This window comes from Mustelus asterias, chromosome 24 (genome assembly GCF_964213995.1).
Source record: "Mustelus asterias chromosome 24, sMusAst1.hap1.1, whole genome shotgun sequence".
NCBI lineage: Eukaryota > Metazoa > Chordata > Chondrichthyes > Carcharhiniformes > Triakidae > Mustelus > Mustelus asterias.
In genome coordinates this window covers 53,063,959-53,091,318 of record NC_135824.1, presented here as the reverse complement: position 1 = coordinate 53,091,318, position 27,360 = coordinate 53,063,959, and the positions used below count along the sequence as shown (strand labels likewise).

At 46.9% G+C, this 27,360-nt stretch overlaps 1 protein-coding gene across 3 annotated transcripts; it reads right to left on the bottom strand.

Annotated features, from left to right (window-relative positions):
• Positions 1 to 1,202: 1,202 nt before the first annotated feature.
• On the bottom strand, positions 1,203 to 27,360 carry LOC144511434 (basic phospholipase A2-like). 3 transcript variants are annotated; one of them, XM_078241783.1, is made up of 4 exons: positions 27,284 to 27,360; positions 25,867 to 26,035; positions 23,229 to 23,335; positions 1,203 to 1,730 (listed from the first exon to the last, which is right to left on the bottom strand). In XM_078241783.1, the coding sequence occupies exons 1-4, from the start codon at positions 27,327 to 27,329 to the stop codon at positions 1,576 to 1,578; spliced, it is 477 nt and encodes a 158-aa protein (XP_078097909.1). In that variant the 5' UTR covers positions 27,330 to 27,360; the 3' UTR covers positions 1,203 to 1,575. The 3 variants fall into 3 exon arrangements, with proteins under 3 accessions (XP_078097909.1, XP_078097906.1, XP_078097907.1); XM_078241780.1 differs by lacking the exons at positions 23,229 to 23,335; positions 25,867 to 26,035 and adding exons at positions 5,546 to 5,652; positions 7,750 to 7,918 and having other exon boundaries at positions 27,284 to 27,346; XM_078241781.1 differs by lacking the exons at positions 23,229 to 23,335; positions 25,867 to 26,035; positions 27,284 to 27,360 and adding exons at positions 5,546 to 5,652; positions 7,750 to 7,918; positions 9,039 to 9,116.

Below are 27,360 nucleotides of genomic sequence, written 5' to 3'. Positions count from 1 at the left end.
TTTATCTATCTTTATGCATTTTAAAAACTCCAGCGACTCATCTTCTGGAAAGTGGATACTTTTCAGGACATCACATCTTCAGGAACTATAGCCCAATGAGAGACAGCATTGTAAGGTCCTTTACCACTGCGATACACAACACCTTCAGGAACTGTACTCCAGTGAGAGTCAGCACCTTCAGGAACTGTATCCCAGTGAGAGTCAGCACCTTCAGGAACTGTATCCCAGTGACAGTCAGCACCTTCAGGAAGTGTATCCCAGTGAGAGTCAGCACCTTCAGGAACTGTATCCCAGTGAGAGTCAGCACCTTCAGGAACTGTAGCCCACTGAGAGTCAGCACCTTCAGGAACTGTATCCCAGTGAGAGTCAGCACCTTCAGGAAGTGTATCCCAGTGAGAGTCAGCACCTTCAGGAACTGTATCCCAGTGAGAGTCAGCACCTTCAGGAACTGTATCCCAGTGAGAGTCAGCACCTTCAGGAACTGTATCCCAGTGAGAGTCAGCACCTTCAGGAACTGTATCCCAGTGAGAGTCAGCACCTTCAGGAACTGTATCCCAGTGAGAGTCAGCACCTTCAGGAACTGTATCCCAGTGAGAGTCAGCACCTTCAGGAACTGTATCCCAGTGACAGTCAGCACTTTGTCTGAGTGGGCCCCAATGAGGATCTGTACCTTCAGTTACTAATACATTCCCTCACGGATGAGAAATGTGTGGGGAATATTGTCTGAAAGGAGCTTTACTCCGGGGTAGTCTGGTGGGTTTTGGGGGGGTGTTAATCTTGCTGCGTTATAGCTTTAGGTGTGTGAGTGTGGGAGAGAGCTGAAGGTGTGAGCTGTGGAATTCGCAATGACATCTGAGAATGTGTCAATTCGATGGACAAACCGTGACTGGGTATTTTTGGGCCGGTTTATGAGAATTGAAATGGTGATGATGATCCACATTGCCCCTCATTCTCCTATCTTTGCACATTCTGTTTTGTCTCTCTGCCTTCAATGGAATTGCCTACACCTGCTGGAATTGTTCATCTCCCTCCCGGCGCCCTGACCGTCGAGAATGGTTCCTGTATCAGTAATTAACAAACGCTGCAACTCCCAGCATTGCAGCTTCAATCAGTGTGTTTTATTTCAGCAGAATTGCAAAGTGATGCACAATCAATTATCGACACGAAGACTTCAGAGAGTGAGGGAAACGAATAGGCTTTTATTCACAGAGAACAGGAGCACACCCTTGTAGCTGACCTGGTCTAGACTGAGGCGAGGAGGAGGAACCATCACCTTTATACCCCACTCTGGGTGGAAAAGGAGGAGTCTCAGGTGGAAAGGGAGGAGTCTCGGGCCAAGTGTAGCATGGGTGTGTCCAGGCATATACATGTAGTAACAGTGGTTCACCACACAAAGTACATTTCAAACAAATTAAAAAGTAAAACAGCAACAAAACGTGGATATGAGAGACACTTGGTGAGGAATTAGAAATCAGTGAGAGGGTGAGAGAGAAATCCCATCAATCACACCCGGAATATTCGATTGGAGAGACGCTTGTCAGAGTGACTCTCAGTCCCATCACCATCGCTTCATTGCTAGCTGGAGTTATCAGATGGTTTGCATTGCTTTTGGTCATAGTCCACAAACTTTTGGTTGAAGTTGTTCTCATTCTTTTTGAAGCAAATTGCAGCCGCAACATCACAGTCACACACCTTCTTAGAGCATTTTTGCTTTGTTATAAAATCATTGTCTGCAAAAGAAAGGAGAGTAACCAAATATACACAGTGTGAAATATGCACTGTCATGTACAGATATACAACCGAATGTACACACATTAATGTACACACTCATGCTGTGGGTTGGTTTAAAGATGTGAGAATTTGCAATCATAGAAATCATAGAAATCATAGAAACCCTACAGTACAGAAAGAGGCCATTCAGCCCATCGAGTCTGTACCGACCACAATCCCACCCAGGCCCTACCCCCATATCCCTACATATTTACCCACTAATCCCTCTAACCTACACATCCCAGGACAGTAAGGGCAATTTTTAGCATGGCCAATCAACCTAACTGGCACATCTTTGGATCTTTGTTGCAAGAATCATTATTCTTGCAGGTTCCTTAATGTTGTGGGTGATCCATAATGGTTGAAGGATCGATAATGTTAGGGCGGCACAGTAGCACAGTGGTTAGCACTGCTGCTTCACAGCTCCAGGGACCTGGGTTCGATTCCCGGCTTGGGTCGCTGTCTGTGTGGAGTTTGCACGTACTCCTCGTGTCTGTGTGGGTTTCCTCCAGGTGCTCCAGTTTCCTCCCACAGTCCAAAGACGTGCGGGTTACGTTGATTGGCCATGCTAAAAATTGCCCTTAGTGTCCTGAGATGTGTAGGTTAGAGGGATTAGTGGGTAAAATATGTGGGGAAATGGGGGTAGGGCCTGGGTGGGATTGTGGTCGGTGCAGACTCGATGGGCCGAATGGCCTCTTTCTGCACTGTAGGGATTCTATGATTTCTATGAATGTTATTGAGGCTTCCAAATATATGGGGCAACTAATGTGGTGGGAGGTTCCCTAACATGGTGATTTCACCTGGTGAAATGAACAGCTCAGAATCACATCATAGTGAGAAGCAGCAAACCATCTGTGTAACCCAGTGAGAGTCAGCACCTTCAGGAACTGTATCCCAGTGAGAGTCAGCACCTTCAGGAACTGTATCCCAGTGAGAGTCAGCACCTTCACGAACTGTACCCCAGTGAGAGTCAGCACCTTCAGGAACTGTATCCCAGTGAGAGTCAGCACCTTCACGAACTGTACCCCAGTGAGAGTCAGCACCTTCAGGAACTGTATCCCAGTGAGAGTCAGCACCTTCAGGAACTGTGTCCCAGTGAGAGTCAGCACCTTCAGGAACTGTCCCCCAGTGAGAATCAGCACCTTCAGGAACTGTATCCCAGTGAGAGTCAGCACCTTCAGGAACTGTATCCCAGTGAGAGTCAGCACCTTCACGAACTGTACCCCAGTGAGAGTCAGCACCTTCAGGAACTGTATCCCAGTGAGAGTCAGCACCTTCAGGAACTGTGTCCCAGTGAGAGTCAGCACCTTCAGGAACTGTCCCCCAGTGAGAATCAGCACCTTCAGGAACTGTATCCCAGTGAGAGTCAGCACCTTCAGGAACTGTCCCCCAGTGAGAGTCAGCACCTTCAGGAACTGTATCCCAGTGAGAGTCAGCACCTTCAGGAACTGTATCCCAGTGAGAGTCAGCACCTTCAGGAACTGTCCCCCAGTGAGAGTCAGCACCTTCAAGAACTGTATCCCAGTGAGAGTCAGCACTTTCAGGAACTGCATCCCAGTGAGAGTCAGCACTTTCAGGAACTGTATCCCAGTGAGAGTCACCACCTTCAGGAACTGTATCCCAGTGAGAGTCAGCACCTTCAGGAACTGTATCCCAGTGAGAGTCACCACCTTCAGGAACTGTGTCCCAGTGAGAGTCAGCACCTTCAGGAATGTATCCCAGTGAGAGTCACCACCTTCAGGAACTGTATCCCAGTGAGAGTCAGCACCTTCAGGAACTGTATTCCAGTTCGAGTCAGCACCTTCAGGAATGTATCCCAGTGAGAGTCAGCACCTTCAGGAACTGTATCCCAGTGAGAGTCAGCACCTTCAGGAACTGTATCCCATTAAGAGTCAGCACCTTCGGGAACTGTACCCCAGTGAGAGTCAGCACCTTCAGGAACTGTATCCCATTGAGAGTCAGCACCTCCTGGAACTGTATCCCAGTGAGAGTCAGCACCTTCAGGAACTGTGTCCCAGGGAGAGTCAGCACCTTCTGGAACTGTATCCCAGGGAGAGTCAGCACCTTCTGGAACTGTTCCCCAGTGTGTGTGTGGGCACGTGAATGCGTGCGTAAGACAGGGGTCTTATGTGTCTGGGTTCTGACTTCACCAACTGGCTTGGATTTTATCAATTCTATTTTATTCAAAACTACTGCAGGAAATTTGTGGCACGGTGACACAGTGGTTAGCACTGCTGCCTCACAGCACAGGGACCCGGGTTCGATTCCCGGCTTGGGTCACTGTCTGTTTGGAGTCTGCATGTTCTCCCCGTCTCTGCGTGGGTTTCCTCCGGGTGCTCCAGTTTCCTCCCACAGTCTGAATGACATGCTGGTTAGGTACATTGGCCATGCTAAATTCTGCCTCCGTTTACCCGAACAAGGGTGTGGCAACTAGGGGATTTTCACAGTAACTTCATTGCAGTGTCAATGTGACACTAATAAGTAAACTTTGAACTTTACAGCTCAACTGATTAAACAGCTTAATAACTGCAAATCATTCCTGAGTGATATTTCTTAACTGGAAACCTAAATTCGTGAAACAAAATACATTGCAAGGCAGGCGTCTAATTCACAACAACCACATCTGCATGAAGTATCGGCAGCTCGAGGAACTGCGTGTCCGAGTGAATGAGCTGGACTCCGGGTTTTGGACAGGGCAACAGCATCAGGGACAGATAATGTTCCCCCAGATAGAAATAAGTGGGTCCGATCTGATCAACATTGCAGAGATGCAGTTGCAAAGTGACTCAGGCTGGCAACTGAATGTTCAAAGGCAATTGACATTTTGGAAGCAGAGGAAGAAAGTAAAATGAAATGGGGTGGATCTGTTCATAAAAGATGAGATCAACACGGCAGTGAGTGAGAAATGATCTTGGCTCAGAAGAATGTAAACACTTCTGGTTAAGCAAGGAGAGAGAGCGAACGTAGGAAGCTATCGGCCAGTTCACCTGACATCTGTCAATGAAAAAAAGCTGGAGCAGGTTGTGTCCATACTCATTGGAGTTGAGAAGAGTGAGAGGTGATCTTACTGAAACATATGAAATTCTGTACTGGTTTGTCAGGGGTAGATGCTGAGAGGGTGTTTCCCCTCCTGGGGGCGGGGGGGGGGGGGAATCTGGAACTAGATGATACAGTTTCAAAGTAAAGGGTCTCTCCGTGAAGAAGGAGAGGAGGAGAAAGTGATTTCTTCAGTGGGTGGCTAGTATTTAGAAAGCTTCACCCCAGGGAGCAGTGGAGCCTGGGACCCCTGGTTATGGGGACAGGCAGCAACGTGGAGTTAAGGTCGTAATGAGATCATCCATGAACTTAAGGCAAACCAGAACATCGACCTGCAATGGCGCCTGTCCAAGCGAACTCTTGATTTTAAAATCTTGTTTCCAATGCTTCTGTGGCCGTGCCCATCGCTATTTTTGCAATCTTCCCCAGCCCCATCACCCTTCCCGAACTCAGCGCGCCACTAATTCTGCTCCCTTGTGTATTCCTGATTTCAGTCGCTCCCAAGCTCTGGAATTCCCTCCCTCCACCTTTCCGCCTGGATTGAGACATTCCTTCAACCCTCTTTGACCGAAGCTTTTGGTCATCTGAAGCCGACTTTGGATGTTTCTTAAGTCTAATGGGATCAGATAAAAGCTGCTGTTGTACATTGCTGATGTTGACCTGTTGAGGGAAGGGAGGGGACAGGGAGCCAGTGGAAATTCCCACGGTCGGAATAGATTGTATTTGGGTTTTTACTCACTGCACTTGGGGACTCCATTATTGCAGGTGGAAGGGTACGGCCTGATCTTTGCAAAGCACCCCATTTTCATGGCTTCATTGTAACAGTCATCGTGCACTTGGCAGCATCTAAACAGGTTGACAAACAGGAGATAACATTTCAGATTGAAGTTTTCTTTTGGAGAGACTAAAACTCAGTCAGAGGCTGAATAATTCCAACCCAGCCTCAGATCGGGTTGTCCTTGGAGTTTTCAGGAATGAAAGATTCATCCTCAGGGAACTCATTCCCTTGAACTGAGGGAATAAGGTCATTGCTGCACGGGGGTTTTCCTCTTTTCTTTCAACACATTTGTTTATTGGGGATAAAGTGGGGGGTGGGAGGGAGAAACCGTTTCTCAAAAAAGCATCCAATCAGATGACAAAGAGTCTGTTCACTTTCCAATTGGTCTGGAAAGGCGCGGCACCCCGAGAATGGACCAATGGCAGCATGGAGGAGGGATGTTTGGAGTCGGGAGGTGGTGTCATGAATAGTCGATGAATATGGACAATTATTCTTGGCATCTACATCATCAAACCAATATTTGGTGAAAGAACATCGCATCCTGCTCAAGACAAACATGACAAGGAAGGACGTGGAAGCTTTGGGAGAGAGGGCAAGGAAGTTTCACCAGGATGTTGCCTGGTCTCGAGGGTGTTGACTATGAGGAGAGCTTGAATAAACTAGGACCCATTTAACTGGAAAGATGAGACTGAGGGGAGACCTGATAGAGGTCTAGAAAATGATGAGGGGCAGAGACAGAGTGGATAGTCAGAGACGTTTTATAAATTACCCCAGTAACCCCCTATAAATTACCCCCAGTAACTCCCTATAAAATTTCTCCAGTAACTCCCTCTAAATTACCCCCAGTAACTCCCTATAAATTACCCCCACTAACTCCCTATAAATTACCCCCACTAACTCCCTATAAAATTACCCCCAGTAACTCCCTATAAAATTACCCCCAGTAACTCCCTATAAAATTTCTCCAGTAACTCCCGATAAGTTACCCCCAGTAACTCCCTATAAATTACCCTCAGTAACTCCCGATAAGTTACCCCCAGTAACTCCCTATAAATTACCCCCAGTAACTCCCTATAAATTACTCCCAGGAACTCCCAATAAAATTACCCCCAGTAACTCCCTATAAATTACCCCCAGTAACTCCCCATCAATTACCCCCAGTAACTCCCTATAAATTACGCACAGTAACTCCCTATAAATTACCCCAGTAACTCCCTATAAATTACCCCCAGTAACTCCCTATAAATTACCCCCAGTAACTCCCTATAAATGACCCCCAGTAGCTCCCTCTACAATTTCTCCAGTAACTCCTCCAAACCACTGCCTCACCTGTTAACCACCTCGATGGGATGCCTGATGAGCCAATGGTGCCACTGGGTTGGAATGGCCAATCAGGGCACTGAATGGTGAACCAATCAGGAGAGAGAAAAGTTTGGCCTTGCCAGGGGGAAATGTTTCTTGTTGAGGGGGGATCCCAGTGTATCCACTGCAGGACATTCTGATTGGGAGGGTGCAGCACAGCCAGAGAGGGGCTGGAATGGGGTTTGCTGACACATAAGGGGTGGGTTAAAGGGGAGGGGGTGCGGAACACAGGCTGTGTCTAAATTGGCTTTGACCTTACCACAGTGATCACACTTTAAAAATCTTTCATCATTGAAGCAGTTAGTCTGCCTGGAGGCAGTGGGAAGGTTTGCACAGAAGCAAGTTCTGTCTTTCGAAGGAATGTTTTCACTCTGCTTTGCCCTGTCCTGGGAGTGTTTGATGGAGACAGTGTAGAGGGAGCTTTACTCTCTATCTAACCCCGTGCTGTACCTGTCCTGGGAGTGTTTGATGGGGTCAATGTAGAGGGAGCTTTACTCAGTATCTAACCCCGTGCTGTACCTGTCCTGGGAGTGTTTGATGGGGACAGTGTAGAGGGAGCTTTACTCTGTATCTAATCCCGTGTTGTCCCTGTCCTGGGAGTGTTTGATGGGGACAGTGTAGAGGGAGCTTTACTCTGTATCTAACCCCGTGCTGTACCTGTCCTGGGAGTGTTTGATGGGGACAGTGTAGAGGGTGCTTTACTCTGTATCTAACAAGACATTGCTGTTTCTCAATCAGCGCAAACATTCACATCTTGGCTTCACGGAGAGTGTTTTTTTTACACTGGAATGCTCTCACTTTACCTGTCAATTGCATCCACTGGCTGGTTGCCATTCCCTCCGCTTCTACAGAAACAGCCGTAGTGAAGGAAGTGCCTTATATTGAACTTCGTTTTGGTGCAATCAAGAACTTTTCTTAAGTTGATTAAGTATCTCCGCTCAATGGAAGCGCCCTGTGCAGGAATCCACATTGCTACAAGAGGACAACAGGATAAAACATTGTATCAGAAAGTCCGGAATCAGAGTGAGCAGGAAGACAATTTAACAACACGCGGATTGTAAAAACCAGAACAACATGCAGAAGAATATTTGTGAATTTAATAGAAATTGTGTCTCAGAAACAGGCCATTCGGCCCAACAATCCATGGCTGTGTCTGTCCCACATCAGGCTCCTCCCATCCATCTTCATCCAACCCAACCAGCAAAGTTTTCCATTCCTTTCTCCCTCATGTACTCACTGAGCTTCCCCTTAAAGCCATCAATAATATTTACACCACGCATTCCCTATGCTAGAGAATTTCACAATCCCAACATCAGGCAATCCCAGGACAGGTACAGCCCGGGGTTAAATACAGAATAAATCTCCCTCTACACTGTCCCCCATCAAACAATCCCAGGACAGGTACAGCACGGGGTTAGATACAGAATAAATCTCCCTCTACACTGTCCCCATCAAACACTCCCAGGACAGGGACAGCACAGGGTACAGCATAGAGTAAAGCCCTGTCTACACTGTCCCTCTTCAAACACTCCCAGGACAGGTACAGCACGGGGTTAGATACAGAGTAAAACTCCCTCTACACTGTCCCCATCAAACACTCCCAGGACAGGTACAGCACGGGGTTAGATACAGAGTAAAGCTCCCTCTACACTGTCCCCATCAAACACTCCCAGGACAGGTACAGCATGGGGTTAGATACAGAGTAAAGCTCCCTCTACACTGTCCCCATCAAACACTCCCAGGACAGGCACAGCACGGGGTTAGATATAGAGTAAAGCTCCCTCTACACTGTCCCCATCAAACACTCCCAGGACAGGCACAGCACAGGATTAGATACAGAGTAAATCTCCCTCTCTGCTGCCCCACCAAACACTCCCAGGACAGCTACGGCATGGAGTTAGATACAGAGTAAAGCTCCCGCTACACTGTCCCCCTTCAAACACTCCCAGGACAGGTATTCACATTTCCTTTTATCTTCTTTGTCATTGACAGTTTATCTGTTCTGAATCATGCCCAGTTTTTGGGCGTTGCTTCATTTGCTATGACCCGCACTCCTCCAGCACATCCCTGAGGTCTCCAGTTGATCACTTACCTCCGAGCATGATGAGGAGGATCACAATGGGTTTCGGGGACTCCATGACTTCTCGAACCCTTCCAGAGATGGATGTTTGTCTCCTCGGGGCTCTGTCTCTTTTGTTCTGCTCCCGGGGGCGGTCACAACCCATATTTGCTCAGCAAATGCAAATAGTCTTCCAACCCCATTGGCCGCTCATTCCAATTCTCACCGTGATCCAAGGAGGAAGATGTTTGACGAAGCTGTTGTCATTGGGTGGTGCAGATGCGCTTGGTTTCATTGACTAACTTACTTGGCATTGAAGACACCTGGAAAGTAAAACTGTACAGATTGTTCACCACAATTCCCAGTCTAATTTATTTAATCGCAACAGTCAGATCAATGATCTCCTGATACTTATCAGTGAGCAAATTTACTGACCCGGTTGTCAAGTCGACAAATGAGATAGAGAATCTGGTGAAGTGGTGCAGCAACAATATCTCTCCCTCAGTGTCAACAAAACAAAGCAGATTGTCATCGACTTCAGGAAGCGTAAAGAACAACATCAACGAGGACAAAGTAGAAATGGTCGAGAGCTTCAAGTTTTTAGGTGTTCAGATCACCAACAACCTGTCCTGGTCCCCCCCATGCCGACACTATAGTTAACAAAGCCCACCAACGCCTCTACTTTTTCAGAAGATTAAGGAAATTTGGCATGTTCGCTACAACTCTCACCAACGTTTACAGATGCACCATGGAAAGCATTCTTTCTGGTTGTATCGCAGCTTGGTATGGCTCCTGCTCTGCCCGAAACTCAAGAAACAACAAAGGGTCGTGAATGTAGCCCAATCCATCACGCAAACCAGCCTCCCATCCATTGACTCTGTCTACACTTCCCGCTGCCTTGGAAAAGCAGCCAGCATAATCAGTGACCTCACGCACCCCGGACATTCTCTCTTCCACCTTCTTCCATCGGGAAAAAGATACAAAAGTCTGAGGTCATATACCAACCGACTCAAGAACAGCTTCTTGCCTGCTGCTGTCAGACTTTTGAATGAACCTACCCAGCATCAAGTTGATCTTGCTCTACACCCTAGCTGTGACTGTAACACTACATTCTGCACTCTTTCTTTTCCTTCTCTCTGAACAGTATGCCTTGTCTGTATAGCACGCAAGAAACAATGCTTTTCACTGTATACCAATACATGTGACAATAATAAAATCAAATCAAATATCTCTTCACATCCCAACTGTGAATGACAACTCTCTAATTCACTGAGTTAATATTCCTGTGGACACATATGTAGGGATGTTGCTTTTTGTCAACTTTGGGATAAGCTGTGATGCACCACATGGTTAAATATCCTACCAAAATTTGCATTGGAGACTGATAGGTAAACGAGGGGGACTCCAATGCGTCAGAGGCTGGTAACAGCCATCTGGTTAAACAGTATTGTCAGCACTTTAAGCAATTGCCCCCCAGTGAGAGTCAGCACCTTCAGGAACTGTATCCCAGTGAGAGTCAGCACCTTCAGGAACTGTGCCCCAGTGAGAGTCAGCACCTTCAAGGACTGTATCTCAGTGAGTGTAAGCACCTTCAGGAACTGTATCCCAGTGAGAAGCAGCATCTTCAGGAACTGTATCCCATTGAAAGTAAGCACCTTCAGGAACTGTATCCCAGTGAGAGTCAGCACCTTCAGGAACTGTATCCCAGTGAGAGTCAGCACCTTCAGGAACTGTGCCCCAGTGAGAGTCAGCACCTTCAAGGACTGTATCTCAGTGAGTGTAAGCACCTTCAGGAACTGTATCCCAGTGAGAAGCAGCATCTTCAGGAACTGTATCCCATTGAAAGTAAACACCTTCAGGAACTGTATCCCAGTGAGAGTCAGCATCTTCAGGAAGTGTATCCCAGTGAGAGTCACCACCTTCAGGAACTGTATCCCAGTGAGAGTCAGCACCTTCAGGAACTGTGTCCCAGTGAGAGTCAGCACCTTCAGGAACTGTATCCCAGTGAGAGTCAGCATCTTCAGGAACTGTATCCCAGTGAGAGTCACCACCTTCAGGAACTGTATCCCAGTGAGAGTCAGCACCTTCAGGAACTGTGTCCCAGTGAGAGTCAGCACCTTCAGGAACTGTATCCCATTGAGAGTCAGCACCTACTGGAACTTAAGAACATAAGAACATAAGAAATAGGAGCAGGAGTAGGCCATCTAGCCCCTCGAGCCTGCCCCGCCATTCAATAAGATCATGGCTGATCTGACGTGGATCAGTACCACTTACCCGCCTGATCCCCATAACCCTTAATTCCCTTACCGATCAGGAATCCATCCATCCGCGCTTTAAACATATTCAGCGAGGTAGCCTCCACCACCTCAGTGGGCAGAGAATTCCAGAGATTCACCACCCTCTGGGAGAAGAAGTTCCTCCTCAACTCTGTCTTAAACCGACCCCCCTTTATTTTGAGGCTGTGTCCTCTAGTTTTAACTTCCTTACTAAGTGGAAAGAATCTCTCCGCCTCCACCCTATCCAGCCCCCGCATTATCTTATAAGTCTCCATAAGATCCCCCCTCATCCTTCTAAACTCCAACGAGTACAAACCCAATCTCCTCAGCCTCTCCTCATAATCCAAACCCCTCATCTCCGGTATCAACCTGGTGAACCTTCTCTGCACTCCCTCCAATGCCAATATATCCTTCCTCATATAAGGGGACCAATACTGCACACAGTATTCCAGCTGCGGCCTCACCAATGCCCTGTACAGGTGCATCAAGACATCCCTGCTTTTATATTCTATCCCCTTCGCAATATAGGCCAACATCCCATTTGCCTTCTTGATCACCTGTTGTACCTGCAGACTGGGCTTTTGCGTCTCATGCACAAGGACCCCCAGGTCCCTTTGCACGGTAGCATGTTTTAATTTGTTTCCATTGAGATAGTAATCCCATTTGTTATTATTTCCTCCAAAGTGTATAACCTCGCATTTATCAACGTTATACTCCATTTGCCATATCCTCGCCCACTCACTCAGCCTGTCCAAATCTCTCTGCAGATCTTCTCCGTCCTCCACACGATTCACTTTTCCACTTATCTTTGTGTCGTCTGCAAACTTCGTTACCCTACACTCCGTCCCCTCCTCCAGATCATCTATATAAATGGTAAATAGTTGCGGCCCGAGTACCGATCCCTGCGGCACGCCACTAGTTACCTTCCTCTTGTAGCAAGTTAGAAAAGAAAAGGGCTACTATGAGATTGCCAGACTCTGCTAGGTTTTTGTTTTATCAACCGAGATGTATAATTGACTTTAAATCTTTGGGGAGCAAGTTTTGTAATTGTAATGAGGTGTTTTAAATACTTTGTAGTTTTAAAGCTACATGTAATACCTTTAATTAGTCCATTCATATAAATATATCTTCTATACATTTTTAGCAATTGAACAAAGAAACTTTGATGCACAGTTACAGAATGCCCCTTTGATACCAAACATATGTTAGATACATTCCTTTAAACTGTTGGAATCACAAGGCCTTAAAGGAGACTTAATTCCCTCACCAGACACCTTATCAGAAACAACTGATACAAGAGTGAGTTTTAATGAAGCTGCTTCACAGTTTCTCATCAAAACAGAGTCAGAAAGACATTAATGTCTTAGCTCATGAAAGAGTTATGGTAGGGGACTTAGTGGGAACTGACAAGAATTAATGGTGACATGATGATACCCCTTTTAATTGTAGGTCGTGATGAAAAGCTCAGTCATTGAATTGATAAGTAACGTATAATGTGTTTCATTATGTTGGCAATAAATAAAACTTATCAGGGCTATAATCGGGGAATATCCTGAAGGCAACTTGAGTTGACCACATCCCTTCGAGATTCAGCTAACTTCACTGTCAAGACCACAGAATACTAATGGCTTTTGTAGGCCCCCGTTATCAATTAAATGATGCCCATGTGAGACTGTTTTAGTGAAGATGCTTTGTGAGGCTGCTATCAAAATAGAGACATGATGTCTGACTAAGAGACTAGATGTGGAGATGCCGGCGTTGGACTGGGGTAAGCACAGTAAGAAGTCTTTAACCTGGTCTTTAACCTGGTGTTGTGAGACTTCTTACTAAGAGACTAGAGACAGTAAGAGTTTTAACAACACCAGGTTAAAGTCCAACAGGTTTATTTGGTAGCAAATACCATCTTTCGGAGCGCTGCTCCTTCGTCAGATGGAGTGGAAATCTGCTCTCAAACAGGGCACAGAGACACAAAATCAAGTTACAGAATACTGATTAAAGTGCGAATCCCTACAACCAACCTGATCTTAAAGATACAAACAATGTGAGTGGAGGGGGCCACTAAGAGACGAGAGGACAGGATGATATATTGTGGCATCCCACGAGGTATCGTGATCTCATAGATCAGGGTGGTTTAGTATTTATTTCCATTGGACCAAGGCGTCATTTGTAACACTTCTGATTGGATTGTGTCCAACTGACTGTGAGCTGCAGAATTGTATAAACCAGGATGATTTTCTTTGTCCGGTGTCTCGACCCATTGTGTTTGGAACTGGCCCCCTTGCTACCAAGTAAAATAAAGACAATCTGTCGTTTAAGTATCTTGTGTTGATGTGTGTTTGTGTTAAAGTCAAACTCGGAAGTCGAGATTTTGACAGTATTCCTTGGAGGTTCCATCGAGATCGCTTGCTCCTGGCTGGTAAGTGACCAGACACAAGCACAGCGGCTGTCCAGGGAATGACTCTAACTGGCCAGTCTAAAAAAAAGGTGATACTTTAGTCACTAAAGAGGCCCTCCCTTGGATGGTTCACAGTGCAGTCTGTTTGTACCGGCGGGTGTACTGCGATATTTGACTTATTTCAGGAATGGGTTAACTTTTTTAAATCACTTCCTATTTTTTAGCTTGACGACAAAGAGGGACAGATTGCTGAAGTCTCACTCCTGAACAGACCGGGCAGATCGTCTGAGACTAAAGGAAAGACGTCGCAAGAAAGAGAGAGAGTCCTTGTTCCCTCTGGGAGAGGAACAAGTCCTTGTTTGATGGGGTGAGAAAGATAAAAGCGACAGACAGGGTCACGGTGTGATAGGATCATAAGTGAGAATGAGTAAAGTGCACTGTTAGAGTTTAAGATGTGTTAAGGGCTCTGTCTGTAGTGGCGAACAACACAGACAGAGAATTGTTTTTATGTTTAGTTCAAGTATAAGTTTGTACTGTTCGTGATATTTGTTGTGAGTTTTGTACTTTATGTTCCTGTCGAGCCCTGGGAAGTAACAGGGCGTGACACAATAAGTCACCCTTAACTGATTGAGTTGCTGTGATAATCAGTTGATCAGCAAACAAGTGGCTTGTAGCCAACAACTATCTCAGACACCCAGACTGGGTCACGCGAAGGCCAGGTGAAGTGGGCATAGGGAACACCGGTTGGAGCGACGGGACTGTGATACCGGGATCTGTGCCAACTCAATCAGTTAAGAGAATGGGAGCTGGTTCGAGTAAAATCCCCCAGAAGGCAATGCCGGCTTACTTTATGTTTTAAAAATTGCGGTCAGTGACCTGCAAAAAAAAATGGGTAGAACGGAGCAAGGGGAAGAATAAATCTTTCCCACCTGCTGGTACATTCAACCTCGAAAGAATAACCTGTCCAGAAGAATGCCTTTTGAGCAGAGATCCCGAAAAAAAAGGTCAGCTTTTGGAGATGGGAAAAGGGGGGGATGGCAGACTATATTTTAAAAACATGGTATGCATCGGGTAATTGCAAAACAAATTAGTGAAAGATGTGTTACCTGTCAAACCATGAATCCGGGAAAAACAGAAAAGGTACTGTCTGCCTCCCACCCAAATCCAACTTTGTATCTTTGTAAATCTTTGTAAATCTGCAAATGGATTTTATTGAATTACCCCCCGTGTATGGGATTTAATTATGTATTAGTAACTGTAGATGCATTTTCTAAATGGATTGAAGCCTTTCCCTGTAAAAAAGAATGACACTACTTCTGTCGGTAAATATTTGCTGAAAGAAATTTGTGCCACGATTTGGCACACCCATACAGCTTTCAAGTGATAATGGATCACACTTCCCTGGGACAGTTATGAAGGAAATGTGCCGAGCATTGCAAATCAATCAGTATTTTAACTGCAGTTATCACCCACAGTCAGCTGGACTGGTCGAGAGATATAATGGAATGCTGAAGAACAAGCTGGCAAAACTGTGTGCTGAAACCGGACTAAAATGGGTTGAACTGTCGCCCCCTAGCATTAATGGTTATGCGTCCCTGGAGAGGGAGCATGCGGTGTCCACGGGCGCGGTTGACGCCTTCCGCGCCCGTTGGGCACCGCAGGGGTTGGGGTGCGTTATTGACCCTGACAATCACATTTTAATTTGATGTTTTTAAGTTTCCTTTCTACTTTGATTTCTGTTCGGGCTGTTCCCCCTCCTTTTGGGGAGCTGCCCCTTTTACTTTGTCCTGACTTAATCTGAGTTTGTTTATTTGGTTTGACCTAAAAAGAGGGCAACAAACAAAAGAACTGGGCTATCACCGCACAGAATCATCATGGGACGAGCCCCCAACGTTTGCCTTTTTCTGCACCACTTACTGTTAAGCGGATGGATGCTCACAGAGTGGAAGAGGAAATGCTGAAACATTGTATTGCGTTAACAAAATGTATTTCTAGTTTCCATTCCCAGGTAAAGGAAAGCTCAGACTGATCCCGCAGAAGGGAGGTGCCACAGCTCAGATCGGGGCGACTTTGTTTATGTGAAGGTGTTTAAAAGAGGGACCAGTCTTCACCCAAGATTTGAGGGGCCCCTATCACGTCTTGCTGACCACCAGCACTGCCATCAAGGTGAAGGAAAGGCCGACATTCTTAGAATCCTTCCAGCACAGAAAGAGGCCATTCGGCCCATCGAGTCTGCACCGACCACAATCCCACCCGTGCCCTACCCCCATATCCCTACATATTTACCCACTAATCCCTCTAACCTACGCATCCCAGGACACTAAGGGCAATTTTAGCGTGGCCAATCAACCTAACCTGCACATCTTTGGACTGTGGGAGGAAACCTGAGCACCCGGAGGAAACCCACGCAGACACGAGGAGAATGTGCAAACTCCACACAGACAGTGACCCAAGCCGGGAATCGAACCCAGGTCCCTGGAGCTGTGAAGCAGCAGTGCTAACCACTGTGCTACCGTGCCGCCCCCCAATGTTTCAGACATGGATCCCCACGTCTCATGGCAGGAGAGGACTCCAGGCCCCGAGGGAAAGGAATCGTCAGCCTCACCGATGGAGGAAATTGGACATTAAGACTCTATTTACTTGTGACATTTATACTACCTGTATTGTCTAAATTGCACAAAAATGCCTTCAGGCATGTGTCATACCCCTATGCCAAGGATATCAACGCTTCCCGCTGTTGGGTGTGTACTGCTTGTGGTATTTGTCGTGAGTTTTGTACTTTATGTTCCTGTCGAGCCCTGGGAAGTAACAGGGCGTGACACAATAAATCATCCTTAACTGATTGAGTTGCTGTGATAATCAGTTGATCAGCAAACGAGTGGCTTGTAGCCAACAACTATCTCAGACACCCAGACTGAGCCGGAATTAAGAGCCCAAATGGGTCACGTGAAGGCCAGGTGAAGTGGGCAGAGGGAACAGAGATTGGAGCGACGGGACTGTGATACCGTGATCTGTGCCAACTCAATCAGTTAAGAGAATGGGAGCTGGTTCGAGTAAAATCCCCCAGAAGGGAACGCCAGCTTACTTTATGTTTTAAATTTGTTCATGTGTGTTTGTGTTCAAGTCAAACTCGGAAGTCGAGATTTCGACAAACTGTGCCCCAGTGAGAGTCAGCGCCTTCAGGAACTGTATCCCAGTGAGAGTCAGCACCTTCAGGAACTGTATCCCAGTGAGAGTCAGCACCTTCAGGAACTGTATCCCAGTGAGAGTCAGCACCTTCAGGAACTGTATCCCAGTGAGAGTCAGCACCTTCAGGAACTGTATCCCAGTGAGAGTCAGCACCCTCAGGAACTGTATCCCAGTGAGAGTCAGCACCTTCAGGAACTGTCCCCCAGTGAGAGTCAGCACCTTCAGGAACAGTGTCCCAGTGACAGTCAGCACCTTCAGGAACTGTATCCCACTGAGAGTTAGCACCTAGACTCATAGAGATATACAGCACAGAAACAGGCACGTCAGTAAAACTCGTCCAAAGCTTACCAGGTTTTCTGAACTGAACTGGCCCCATTTGCCTGTGTTTGGCCCATTTCCCTTTAAATGTTTCGCATCCATGTCCCTGTCCAAATGTATTTGTCTCCTGTAACAAGGCGATCAGAACTGTACGCAGTACTCCAAATGTGGCCTTAGCAATGTCGAGAACAGTTGTAACGTAACGTCCCAACTCCTGTACTCAATGCACTGACCGGTGAAGGCAAGTGTGCCAAATGCCTCCTTCACCACCCTGTCTGCCTGTGACGCCACTTTCAAGGAACGATGTACTTGCACCCCGAGTTCTCTCTGTTTGACATTACGCCCCAGAGCCCTATCATTCACTGTGTAAGTCCTGCCCAGGTTTGCCTTACCAGAATGCAACACCTCACATTTATCTGAATTCAACTCCATCTGCCGTTCCGCGTCCCACTGGCCCAGTTGATCAAGATCCCATTGTAGCCTCAAATAACCTTCACTAACTGCAACACCATCAATTTTGCTGTCATCCGCAAACTTACTAACCATGCCTCCGATATTCTCATCCAAATCATTTATATCAGTGACAAACAGCAGTGGACCCAACACCGATCCCTGTGGCACACGGCTGGTGCCCTGTTTGAGAGCAGATTTCCACTCCATCTGACGAAGGAGCAGCGCTCCGAAAGCTAATGGTATTTGCTACCAAATAAACCTGCTGGACTTTAACCTGGTGTTGTTAAAACTCGTACTGTGCACACAGCTGGTCACAGGCCTCCAGTTTGAAAAGCAGCCCTCTACCACCACCCTCTGTCTCCTACTGGCAAGACAATTTTGTATCCAATTGGCTAGTTCTCCCTGGATCCCATGTTATCTAACCTTACTGAGCAGTCTACCATGCGGTGCCTTGTCGAAGGCCTTGCTAAAGTCCATGTAGACAATGTCTACCAGACTGCCTTCATCTATTTCCGTGGTCACCCCTTCAAAAAACCCTTATCAAATTTGTAAGACATGATTTCTCACACACAAAGCCACGCTGACTGTCCCTGATCAGTCCTTGCATTTTCAAATGCCTGTAGATTCAGAATCCCCTCCAACAACTTACCCACCGCTGGCGTTAGGCTCACTGCACTCCACTCCCTTGGCTTTTCCCTTCTCCCTTTATAAGTAACGGCATGACACTTGCCTCTCTCCAGTCTTCCGGCACCTCACACGTGGCTGTCAATGATACAAATATCTCTGCTCGGGGCACCGCAATTTCTTCCCTAGCTTCCCACAATGTCCTGGGATACTCTTGATCAGATCCCGCGGATTTATCTACCTTTCCGCATTTTAAAAACTCCAGCGACTCATATTCTGGAAAGTGGATACTTTTCAAGACACCTTTAGGAACTATAGCCCAATGAGAGACAGCACTGTAAAATCCTTTACCACTGTGATACACAACACATTCAGGAACTGTATCCCAGTGAGAGTCAGCACCGTCGGGAACTGTCCCCTAGTGAGAGTCAGCACCTTCAGGAACTGTATCCCAGTGAGAGTCAGCACCTTCAGGAACTGTATCCCGGTGAGAGTCAGCACCTTCAGGAACTGTATCCCAGTGAAAGTCAGCACCTTCAGGAACTGTATCCCAGTGAGAGTGAGCACCTTCAGGAACTGTGTCCCAGTGAGAGTCAGCACCTTCAGGAAGTGTATCCCAGTGAGAGTGAGCACCTTCAGGAAGTGTATCCCAGTGAGAGTCAGCACCTTCAGGAACTGTATCCCACTGAGTGTGAGCACCTTCGGGAACTGTCCCCCAGAGAGAGTCAGCACCTTCAGGAACTGTATCCCAGTGAGAGGCAGCACCTTAAAGAACTGTCCCCCAGTGAGAGTCTGCACCTTCAGGAACGATACCCCAGTGAGAGTCAGCACCTTCTGGATAGAAATGGTTCGATCAATCAGACGCAGCATGGATTCATGAGGGGAAAGTCGTGCTTGACGAACATGTTGGATTTTTATGAAGATGTGACTAGGGCGGTTGATGGAGGAGAACCGGTGGATGCGGTGTTTTTGGATTTCCAAAAGGCGTTTGATAAGGTGCCCCATAAAAGGCTGCTGAAGAAGATTAGGGCACACGGAGTTGGGGGTAGTGTGTTAAAGTGGATTGGGGACTGGCTATCCGACAGGAAGCAAAGAGTCGGAATAAATGGGTGTTTTTCCGGTTGGAGGAAGGTAACTAGTGGCGTGCCGCAGGGATCGGTACTCGGGCTGCAACTGTTTACCATTTATATAGATGATCTGGAGGAGGGGACGGAGTGTAGGGTAACGAAGTTTGCAGACGACACAAAGATAAGTGGAAAAGTGAATCGTGTGGAGGACGGAGAAGATCTGCAGAGAGATTTGGACAGGCTGAGTGAGTGGGCGAGGATATGGCAAATGGAGTATAACGTTGATAAATGCGAGGTTATACACTTTGGAGGAAATAATAACAAATGGGATTACTATCTCAATGGAAACAAATTAAAACATGCTACCGTGCAAAGGGACCTGGGGGTCCTTGTGCATGAGACGCAAAAGCCCAGTCTGCAGGTACAACAGGTGATCAAGAAGGCAAATGGGATGTTGGCCTATATTGCGAGGGGGATAGAATATAAAAGCAGGGATGTCTTGATGCACCTGTACAGGGCATTGGTGAGGCCGCAGCTGGAATACTGTGTGCAGTATTGGTCCCCTTATATGAGGAAGGATATATTGGCATTGGAGGGAGTGCAGAGAAGGTTCACCAGGTTGATACCGGAGATGAGGGGTTTGGATTATGAGGAGAGGCTGAGGAGATTGGGTTTGTACTCGTTGGAGTTTAGAAGGATGAGGGGGGATCTTATGGAGACTTATAAGATAATGCGGGGGCTGGATAGGGTGGAGGCGGAGAGATTCTTTCCACTTAGTAAGGAAGTTAAAACTAGAGGACACAGCCTCAAAATAAAGGGGGGTCGGTTTAAGACAGAGTTGAGGAGGAACTTCTTCTCCCAGAGGGTGGTGAATCTCTGGAATTCTCTGCCCACTGAGGTGGTGGAGGCTACCTCGCTGAATATGTTTAAAGCGCGGATGGATGGATTCCTGATCGGTAAGGGAATTAAGGGTTATGGGGATCAGGCGGGTAAGTGGTACTGATCCACGTCAGATCAGCCATGATCTTATTGAATGGCGGGGCAGGCTCGAGGGGCTAGATGGCCTACTCCTGCTCCTATTTCTTATGTTCTTATGAACTGTATCCCAGTGAGAGTCAGCGCCTTCAGGAACTGTATCCCAGTGAGAGTCAGCACCTTCAGGAACTGTATCCCAGTGAGAGTCAGCACCTTCAGGAACTGTACTCCAGTGTGTGTGAGTGCGTGCGTAAGAGTGGGGTGATATGTGTCTTGGTTCTGACTTCACCAACTGGCTTGGGTTCTATCAATTCTGTTTTATTCATAACTACTGCTGCAAGTTCGTGGCGCGGTGGCACAGTGGTTAGCACTGCTTCTTCACAGCACAGGGACCATGGTTCAATTCCCGGCTTGGGTCACTGTCTGTGTGGAGGCTGCACGTTCTCCCCTTAGAACATAGAACATAGAACAGTACAGCACAGAACAGGCCCTTCGGCCCACGATGTTGTGCCGAGCTTGATCTGAAACCAAAATCAAGCTATCCCACTCCCTATCATCCTGGTGTGCTCCATGTGCCTATCCAATAACCGCTTAAATGTTGCTAAAGTGTCTGACTCCACTATTACTGCAGACAGTCCATTCCACACCCCAACCACTCTCTGCGTAAAGAACCTGCCTCTGATATCCTTCCTATATCTCCCACCACGAACCCTATAGTTACGCCCCCTTGTAATAGCTCCATCCACCCGAGGAAATAGTCTTTGAACGTTCACTCTATCTATCCCCTTCTTCATTTTATAAACCTCTATTAAGTCTCCCCTCAGCCTCCTCCGCTCCAGAGAGAACAGCCCTAGCTCCCTCAACCTTTCCTCATAAGACCTACCCTTATCCGTATGTGTTTCTTCCGGGCGCTCCCGTTTCCTCCCACAGTCTGATAGACGTGCTGGTTAGGTGGATTGGCCATGCTAAATTCTCCCTCAGTGTACCCGAACAGGCGCCGGAGTGTGACGACTAGGGGATTTTCACAGTACCTTCATTGCAATGTAAGCCTACTTGTGATACTAATAAATAAAACTTAAACTTTACGGCTTAACTGATTGATAACTTAATAACTGCAAATCATTACTGAGTGATAATTCTAAACTGGAAACCTAAATTAGTTAGCAAAAGACACTGCAAAAGAGGTCATAGAGTCATAGAGGTTTACAGCATAGAAACAGGCCCTTTGGCCCAACTTGTCCATGCCGCACTTTTTTTTTTAAACCTCAAAGCTAGTCCTAATTGCCCTCATTTGGCCCATATCCCTCTGTACACATCTTACCCATGTAACTGTCTAAACGCTTTTTAAAAGACAAAATTGTACCCGCCTCTACTACTACCTCTGGCAGCTTGTTCCAGACACTCACCACCCTCTGTGTCAAAAAATTGCCCCTCTGGACACTTTGGTATCTCTCCCCTCTCACCTTAAACCTATGCCCTCTAGATTTAGACTCCCCTACCTTTGGGGAAAAGATATTGACTATCTACCTGATCTATGCCCCTCATTATTTTACAGACCTCTATAAGATCACTCCTCAGCCTTCTACGCTCCAGAGAACAAAGTCCCAGTCTATCCAGCCTCTCCTTATAACTCAAACCATCAAGTCCCGGAAGCATCCTTGTAAATATCTTCTGCACTCTTTCTAATTTAATAATATCCTTTCTATAATAGGGTGACCAGAACTGTACACAGTTTACCAAGTGTGGCAAGGTGTCTGATTCACAGCAACCACATCTGCATAAAGTATCTGCAGCTCGAGGAACTGCCTGTCTGAGTGAATGAGCTGGACTCCGGGTTTTGGACAGGGCAACAGCATCAGGGACAGATAATGTTCCCCCAGATAGAAATAAGTGGGTCCGATCTGATCAACATTGCAGAGATGCAGTTGCAAAGTGACTCAGGCTGGCAACTGAATGTTCAAAGGCAATTGACATTTTGGAAGCAGAGGAAGAAAGTAAAAGGAAATGGGGTGGATCTGTTCATAAAAGATGAGATCAACGCGGCAGAGAGTGAGAAATGATCTTGGCTCAGAAGAATGTAAACACTTCTGGTTAAGCAAGGAGAGAGAGAGAGCGAACGTAGGAAGCTATCGGCCAGTTCACCTGACATCTGTCACTGACAAAAAGCTGGAGCAGGTTGTGTCCATACTCATTGGAGTTGAGAAGAGTGAGAGGTGATCTTCCTGAAACATATGAAATTCTGTACTGGCTTGTCAGGGGTAGTTGCTGAGAGGCTGTTTCCCCTCCTGGGGGGGATCTGGAACTAGATGATACAGTTTCAAAGTAAAGGGTCTCTCCGTGAAGAAGGAGAGGAGAAAGTGATTTCTTCAGTGGGTGATTAGTATTTAGAAAGCTTCACCCCAGGGAGCAGTGGAGCCTGGGACCCGTGGTTATGGGGACAGGCAGCAACGTGGAGTTAAGGTCGCAATGAGATCAGCCATGAACATAGGGCAAACCAGAACAGGTTTGAACCCGTCGACCTGCAATGGCACCTGGCCAAGCGAACTCTTGATTTTAAAATCTTGTTTCCGATGCTTCTGTGGCCGTGCCCATCGCTATCTTTGCAATCTTCCCCAGCCCCATCACCCTTCCCGATCTCAGCACTCCACTAATTCTGCTCCCTTGTGTATTCCTGATTTCAATCGCTCCCAAGCTCTGGAATTCCCTCCCTCCACCTTTCCGCCTGGATTGAGACATTCCTTCAACCCTCTTTGACCGAAGCTTTTAGTCATCTGAAGCCGACTTTGGATGTTTCTTAACTCTAATGGGATCAGATAAAAGCTGCTGTTGTACATTGCTGATGTTGACCTGTTGAGGGAAGGGAGGGGACAGGGAACCAGTGGAAATTCCCAAGGTCGGAATAGATTTTATTTGGGCTTTTACTTACCGCACTTGGGAACTCCATTATTGCAGGTGGAAGGGTACAGTCTGACCTTCGCAGAGCACCCAATTTTCTTTCCTTCATCGTAACAGTCATCGTGCACTTGGCAGCATCTAAACAGGTTGACAAACAGGAGATAACATTTCAGATTGAAGTTTTCTCTTGGAGAGACTAAAACTCAGTCAGAGGATGAATAATTCCAACCCAGCCTCAGATCGGCTTGTCCTTGGAGTTTTCAGGAATGAAAGATTCATCCTCAGGGAACTCATTCCCTCGAACTGAGGGAATAAGGTCATTGCCGCACGGGGGTTTTCCTCTTTTGTTTCAACACATTTGTTTATTTGGGATAAAGTGGGGGGTGGGAGGGAGAAACCGTTTCTCAAAAAAGCATCCAATCAGATGACAAAGAGTCTGTTCACTTTCCAATTGGCCTGGAAAGTCGGGGCACCCCGAGAATGGGTCAATGGCAGCATGGAGGAGGGATGTTTGGAGTCGGGAGGTGGTGGCATGAATAGTCGATGAATATGGACAATTATTCTTGGCATCTGCATCATCAAACCAATATTTTGAGAAAGAACATCGCATCCAGCTCAAGTCAAACATGACAAGAAGGACGTGGAAGCTTTGGGAGAGCGGGCAAAGAAGGTTCACCAGGATGTTGCCTGGTCTCGAAGGTGTTGACGATGAGGAGAGGTTGAATAAACTAGGACCCATTTAACTGGAAAGATGGAGGCTATGGGGAGACCTGATAGAGGGGCAGAGACAGAGTGGATAGTCAGAGGCTTTTTATAAATTGCCCACAGTAACCCCCTATAAATTACCCCGTAACCCCCTATAAATTACCCCCAGTAACCCCCTATAAATGACCCCCAGTAACCCCCTATAAATTACCCCGTAACCCCCTATAAACTACCCCCAGTAACCCCCTATAAATGACCCCCAGTAACTATCTATAAAATATCCCAGTACTCCCTGAGAATTCCAATTTACTCCCTATAAAATGTCTCCAGTAATTCCCTGTAAAATGTCTCCAGTCACTCCCTATGAATTACCCCCAGTAACTCCCTATAAATTACCCCTAGTAACTCCCTATAAAATTGCCTCCAGTAACTCCCTATAAATTACCCCCAGTAGCTCCCTCTACAATTTCTCCAGTAACTCCTCCAAACCAGTGCCTCACCTGTTAACCACCTCGATGGGATGCCTGATGAGCCAATGGTGCCACTGGGATGGAATGGCCAATCAGGGCACTGAATGGTGAACCAATCAGGAGAGAGAAAAGTTTGGCCTTGCCAGGGGGAAATGTTTCTTGTTGAGGGGGGGGTCCCAGTGTATCCACTGCAGGACATTCTGATTGGGAGGGTGCAGCACAGCCAAGAGGGGCTTGAATGGGGTTTGCTGACACATAAGGGGTGGGTTGAAGGGGACGGGGTGGGGAGCACAAGCTGTGTATAAATTGGCTTTGACCTTACCACAGTGATCACACTTTAAAAATCTTTCATCTTTGAAGCAGTTACTCTGCCTGGAGGCAGTGGGAAGGTTTGCACAGAAGCAAGTTCTGTCTTTCTAAGGAATGTCTTCATTCTGCTTTGCCCTGTCCTGGGAATGTTTGATGGGGTAAGAGTTTTAACAATACCAGGTTAAAGTCCAACAGGTTTATTTGGTAGAATGGTATTTGCTACCAAATAAACCTGTTGGACTTTAACCTGGTGTTGTTAAAACTCTTACTGTATTTACCCCAGTCCAACGCGGCATCTCCACATCATTGTTTGATGGGAACAGTGTAGGGGGAGTTTTACTCTCTATCTAACCTCATGCTGTACCTGTCCTGGGAGTGTTTGATGTGTTTAAGTCACAGATAGTGACAAATGTGTTTAAGTCACAGATAGATAGGTTTTGAGCCAATAAGGGAATTAAGGGTTATGGGGAGCGGGTGGGTAAGTGGAACTGAACCCACTATCAGTTCAGCCATGATTTTATTGAATGGCGGAGCAGGTTTGAGGGGCCAGATGGCCTACTCATGCTTATGTGTCTTATGACAGTGTTGAGAGGGCTTTACTCTGTATCTAACCTCGTGTTGTACCTGTCCTGGGAGTGTTTGATGGGGAAAGTGAAGAGGGAGCTTTACTTTGTATCTAACCCCGTGCTGTACCTGTCCTGGGAGTGTTTGATGGGGACAGTGTAGAGGGAGCTTTACTCTGTATCTAACCCCGTGTTGTACCTGTCCTGGGAGTGTTTGATGGGGAAAGTGAAGAGGGAGCTTTACTTTGTATCTAACCCCGTGCTGTACCTGTCCTGGGAGTGTTTGATGGGGACAGTGAAGAGGGAGCTTTACTCTGTATCTAACCCCGTGCTGTACCTGTCCTGGGAGTGTTTGATGGGGACAGTGTAGAGGGAGCTTTACTCTGTATCTAACCCCGTGTTGTACCTGTCCTGGGAGTGTTTGATGGGGACAGTGAAGAGGGAGCTTTACTCTGTATCTAACCCCATGCTGTACCTGTCCTGGGAGTGTTTGCTGGAGACAGTGTAGAGGGAGCTTTACTCTGTCTCTAACAAGACATTGCTGTTTCTCAATCAGCGCAAACATTCACATCTTGGCTTCACGGAGAGTGTTTTTTTTTACACAGGAATGCTCTCATTTTACCTGTCAATAGCATCCACTGGCTGGTTGCCATTCCCTCCACGAATACAGAAACAGCCGTAGTCAACGAAGTGCCTTATTTTCAACTCCGTTTTGGTGCAACGAATAACTTCAAAGAAGTTGATTAAGTTTCTCTCCTCAACAGCGATTCCCTGTGCAGGAATCCACATTGCTACACGAGGACAACAGAATAAATCATTGTATCAGAAAGTCCGGAATCAGAGTGAGCAGGAAGACAATTTAACAGCACGCGGATTGTAAAAACCAGAACAACATGCAGAAGAATATTTGTGAATTTAATAGAAATTGTGTCTCAGAAACAGGCCATTCGGCCCAACAATCCATGGCTGTGCCTGTCCCACATCAGGCTCCTCCCATCCATCTTCATCCAACCCAACCAGCAAAGCTTTCCATTCCTTTCTCCCTCATGCACTCACCGAGCTTCCCCTTAAAGCTATCAATAATATTCACACCAACCATTCCCTATGCTAGAGAATTTCACAATCCCAACATCAGGCAATCCCAGGACAGGTACAGCCCGGGGTTAAATACAGAGTAAACATCCCACTACACAGTCCCCATCAAACACTCCCAGGACAGGTACAGCCCGGGGTTAAATACAGAGTAAACATCCCACTACACAGTCCCCATCAAACACTCCCAGGACAGGTACAGCACAGGGCTAGATACAGAATAAAGCTCCCTCCACACTGTCCCCATCAAACACTCCCAGGACCGGCACAGCATAGAGTAAAGCTCTGTCTCCACTGTCCCCCATCAAACACTCCCAGGACAGGTACAGAACGGGGTTAGATACAGAGTAAAGCTCCTCTACACTGATCCTCATCAAATACTCATCGGACAGGGACAACACGGGGTTAGATACGGAGTAAAGCTCCCTCTACACTGTCCCCATCAAACACTCCCAGGACAGGTACAGCACGGGGTTAGATACAGAGTAAAGAACCTTCTACATTGTCCCCCATCAAACATTCCCAGGACAGGTACAGCACGGGGTTAGATACAGAGTAAAGCTCCCTCTACACTGTCCCCAATCAAACACTCCCAGGACTGGTACAGCACGGGGTTAGATACAGAGTAAAGCTCCCTCTACACTGTCCCTCATCAAACACTCCCAGGACAGGTACAGCACGGGGTTAGATACAGAGTAAAGCTCCCTCTGCACTGTCCCCATCAAACACTCCCAGGACAGGTACAGCACGGGGTTAGATACAGAGTAAAGCTCCCTCTGCACTGTCCCCATCAAACACTCCCAGGACAGGTATTCACATTTCCTTTTACCTTCTTTGTCATTGCCAGTTTATCTGTTCTGAATCATGCCCAGTTTTTGGGTGTTACTTCATTTGCTATGACCCGCACTCCTCCAGCACATCCCTAAGGTCTCCAGTTGATCACTTACCTCCGAGCACGATGAGGAGGATCACAATGAGTTTCGGTGACTCCATGACTTCTCGATTCCTTCCAGAGATGGATGTT

Bases quoted from the DNA above. Each gene is read 5' to 3' on its own strand.
- LOC144511434 (XM_078241783.1), bottom strand. From the start codon at position 27,329: ATGGAGTCACCGAAACTCATTGTGATCCTCCTCATCGTGCTCGGAG. The intron at 23,336-25,866 runs GTAAAATGAGAG...CAACCTGTTTAG, and splicing joins CCAGTGGATGCTATTGACAG to ATGCTGCCAAGTGCACGATG. The intron at 1,731-23,228 runs GTAAGTAAAAGC...TTTCTTTTGCAG, and splicing joins TAATGGAGTTCCCAAGTGCG to ACAATGATTTTATAACAAAG.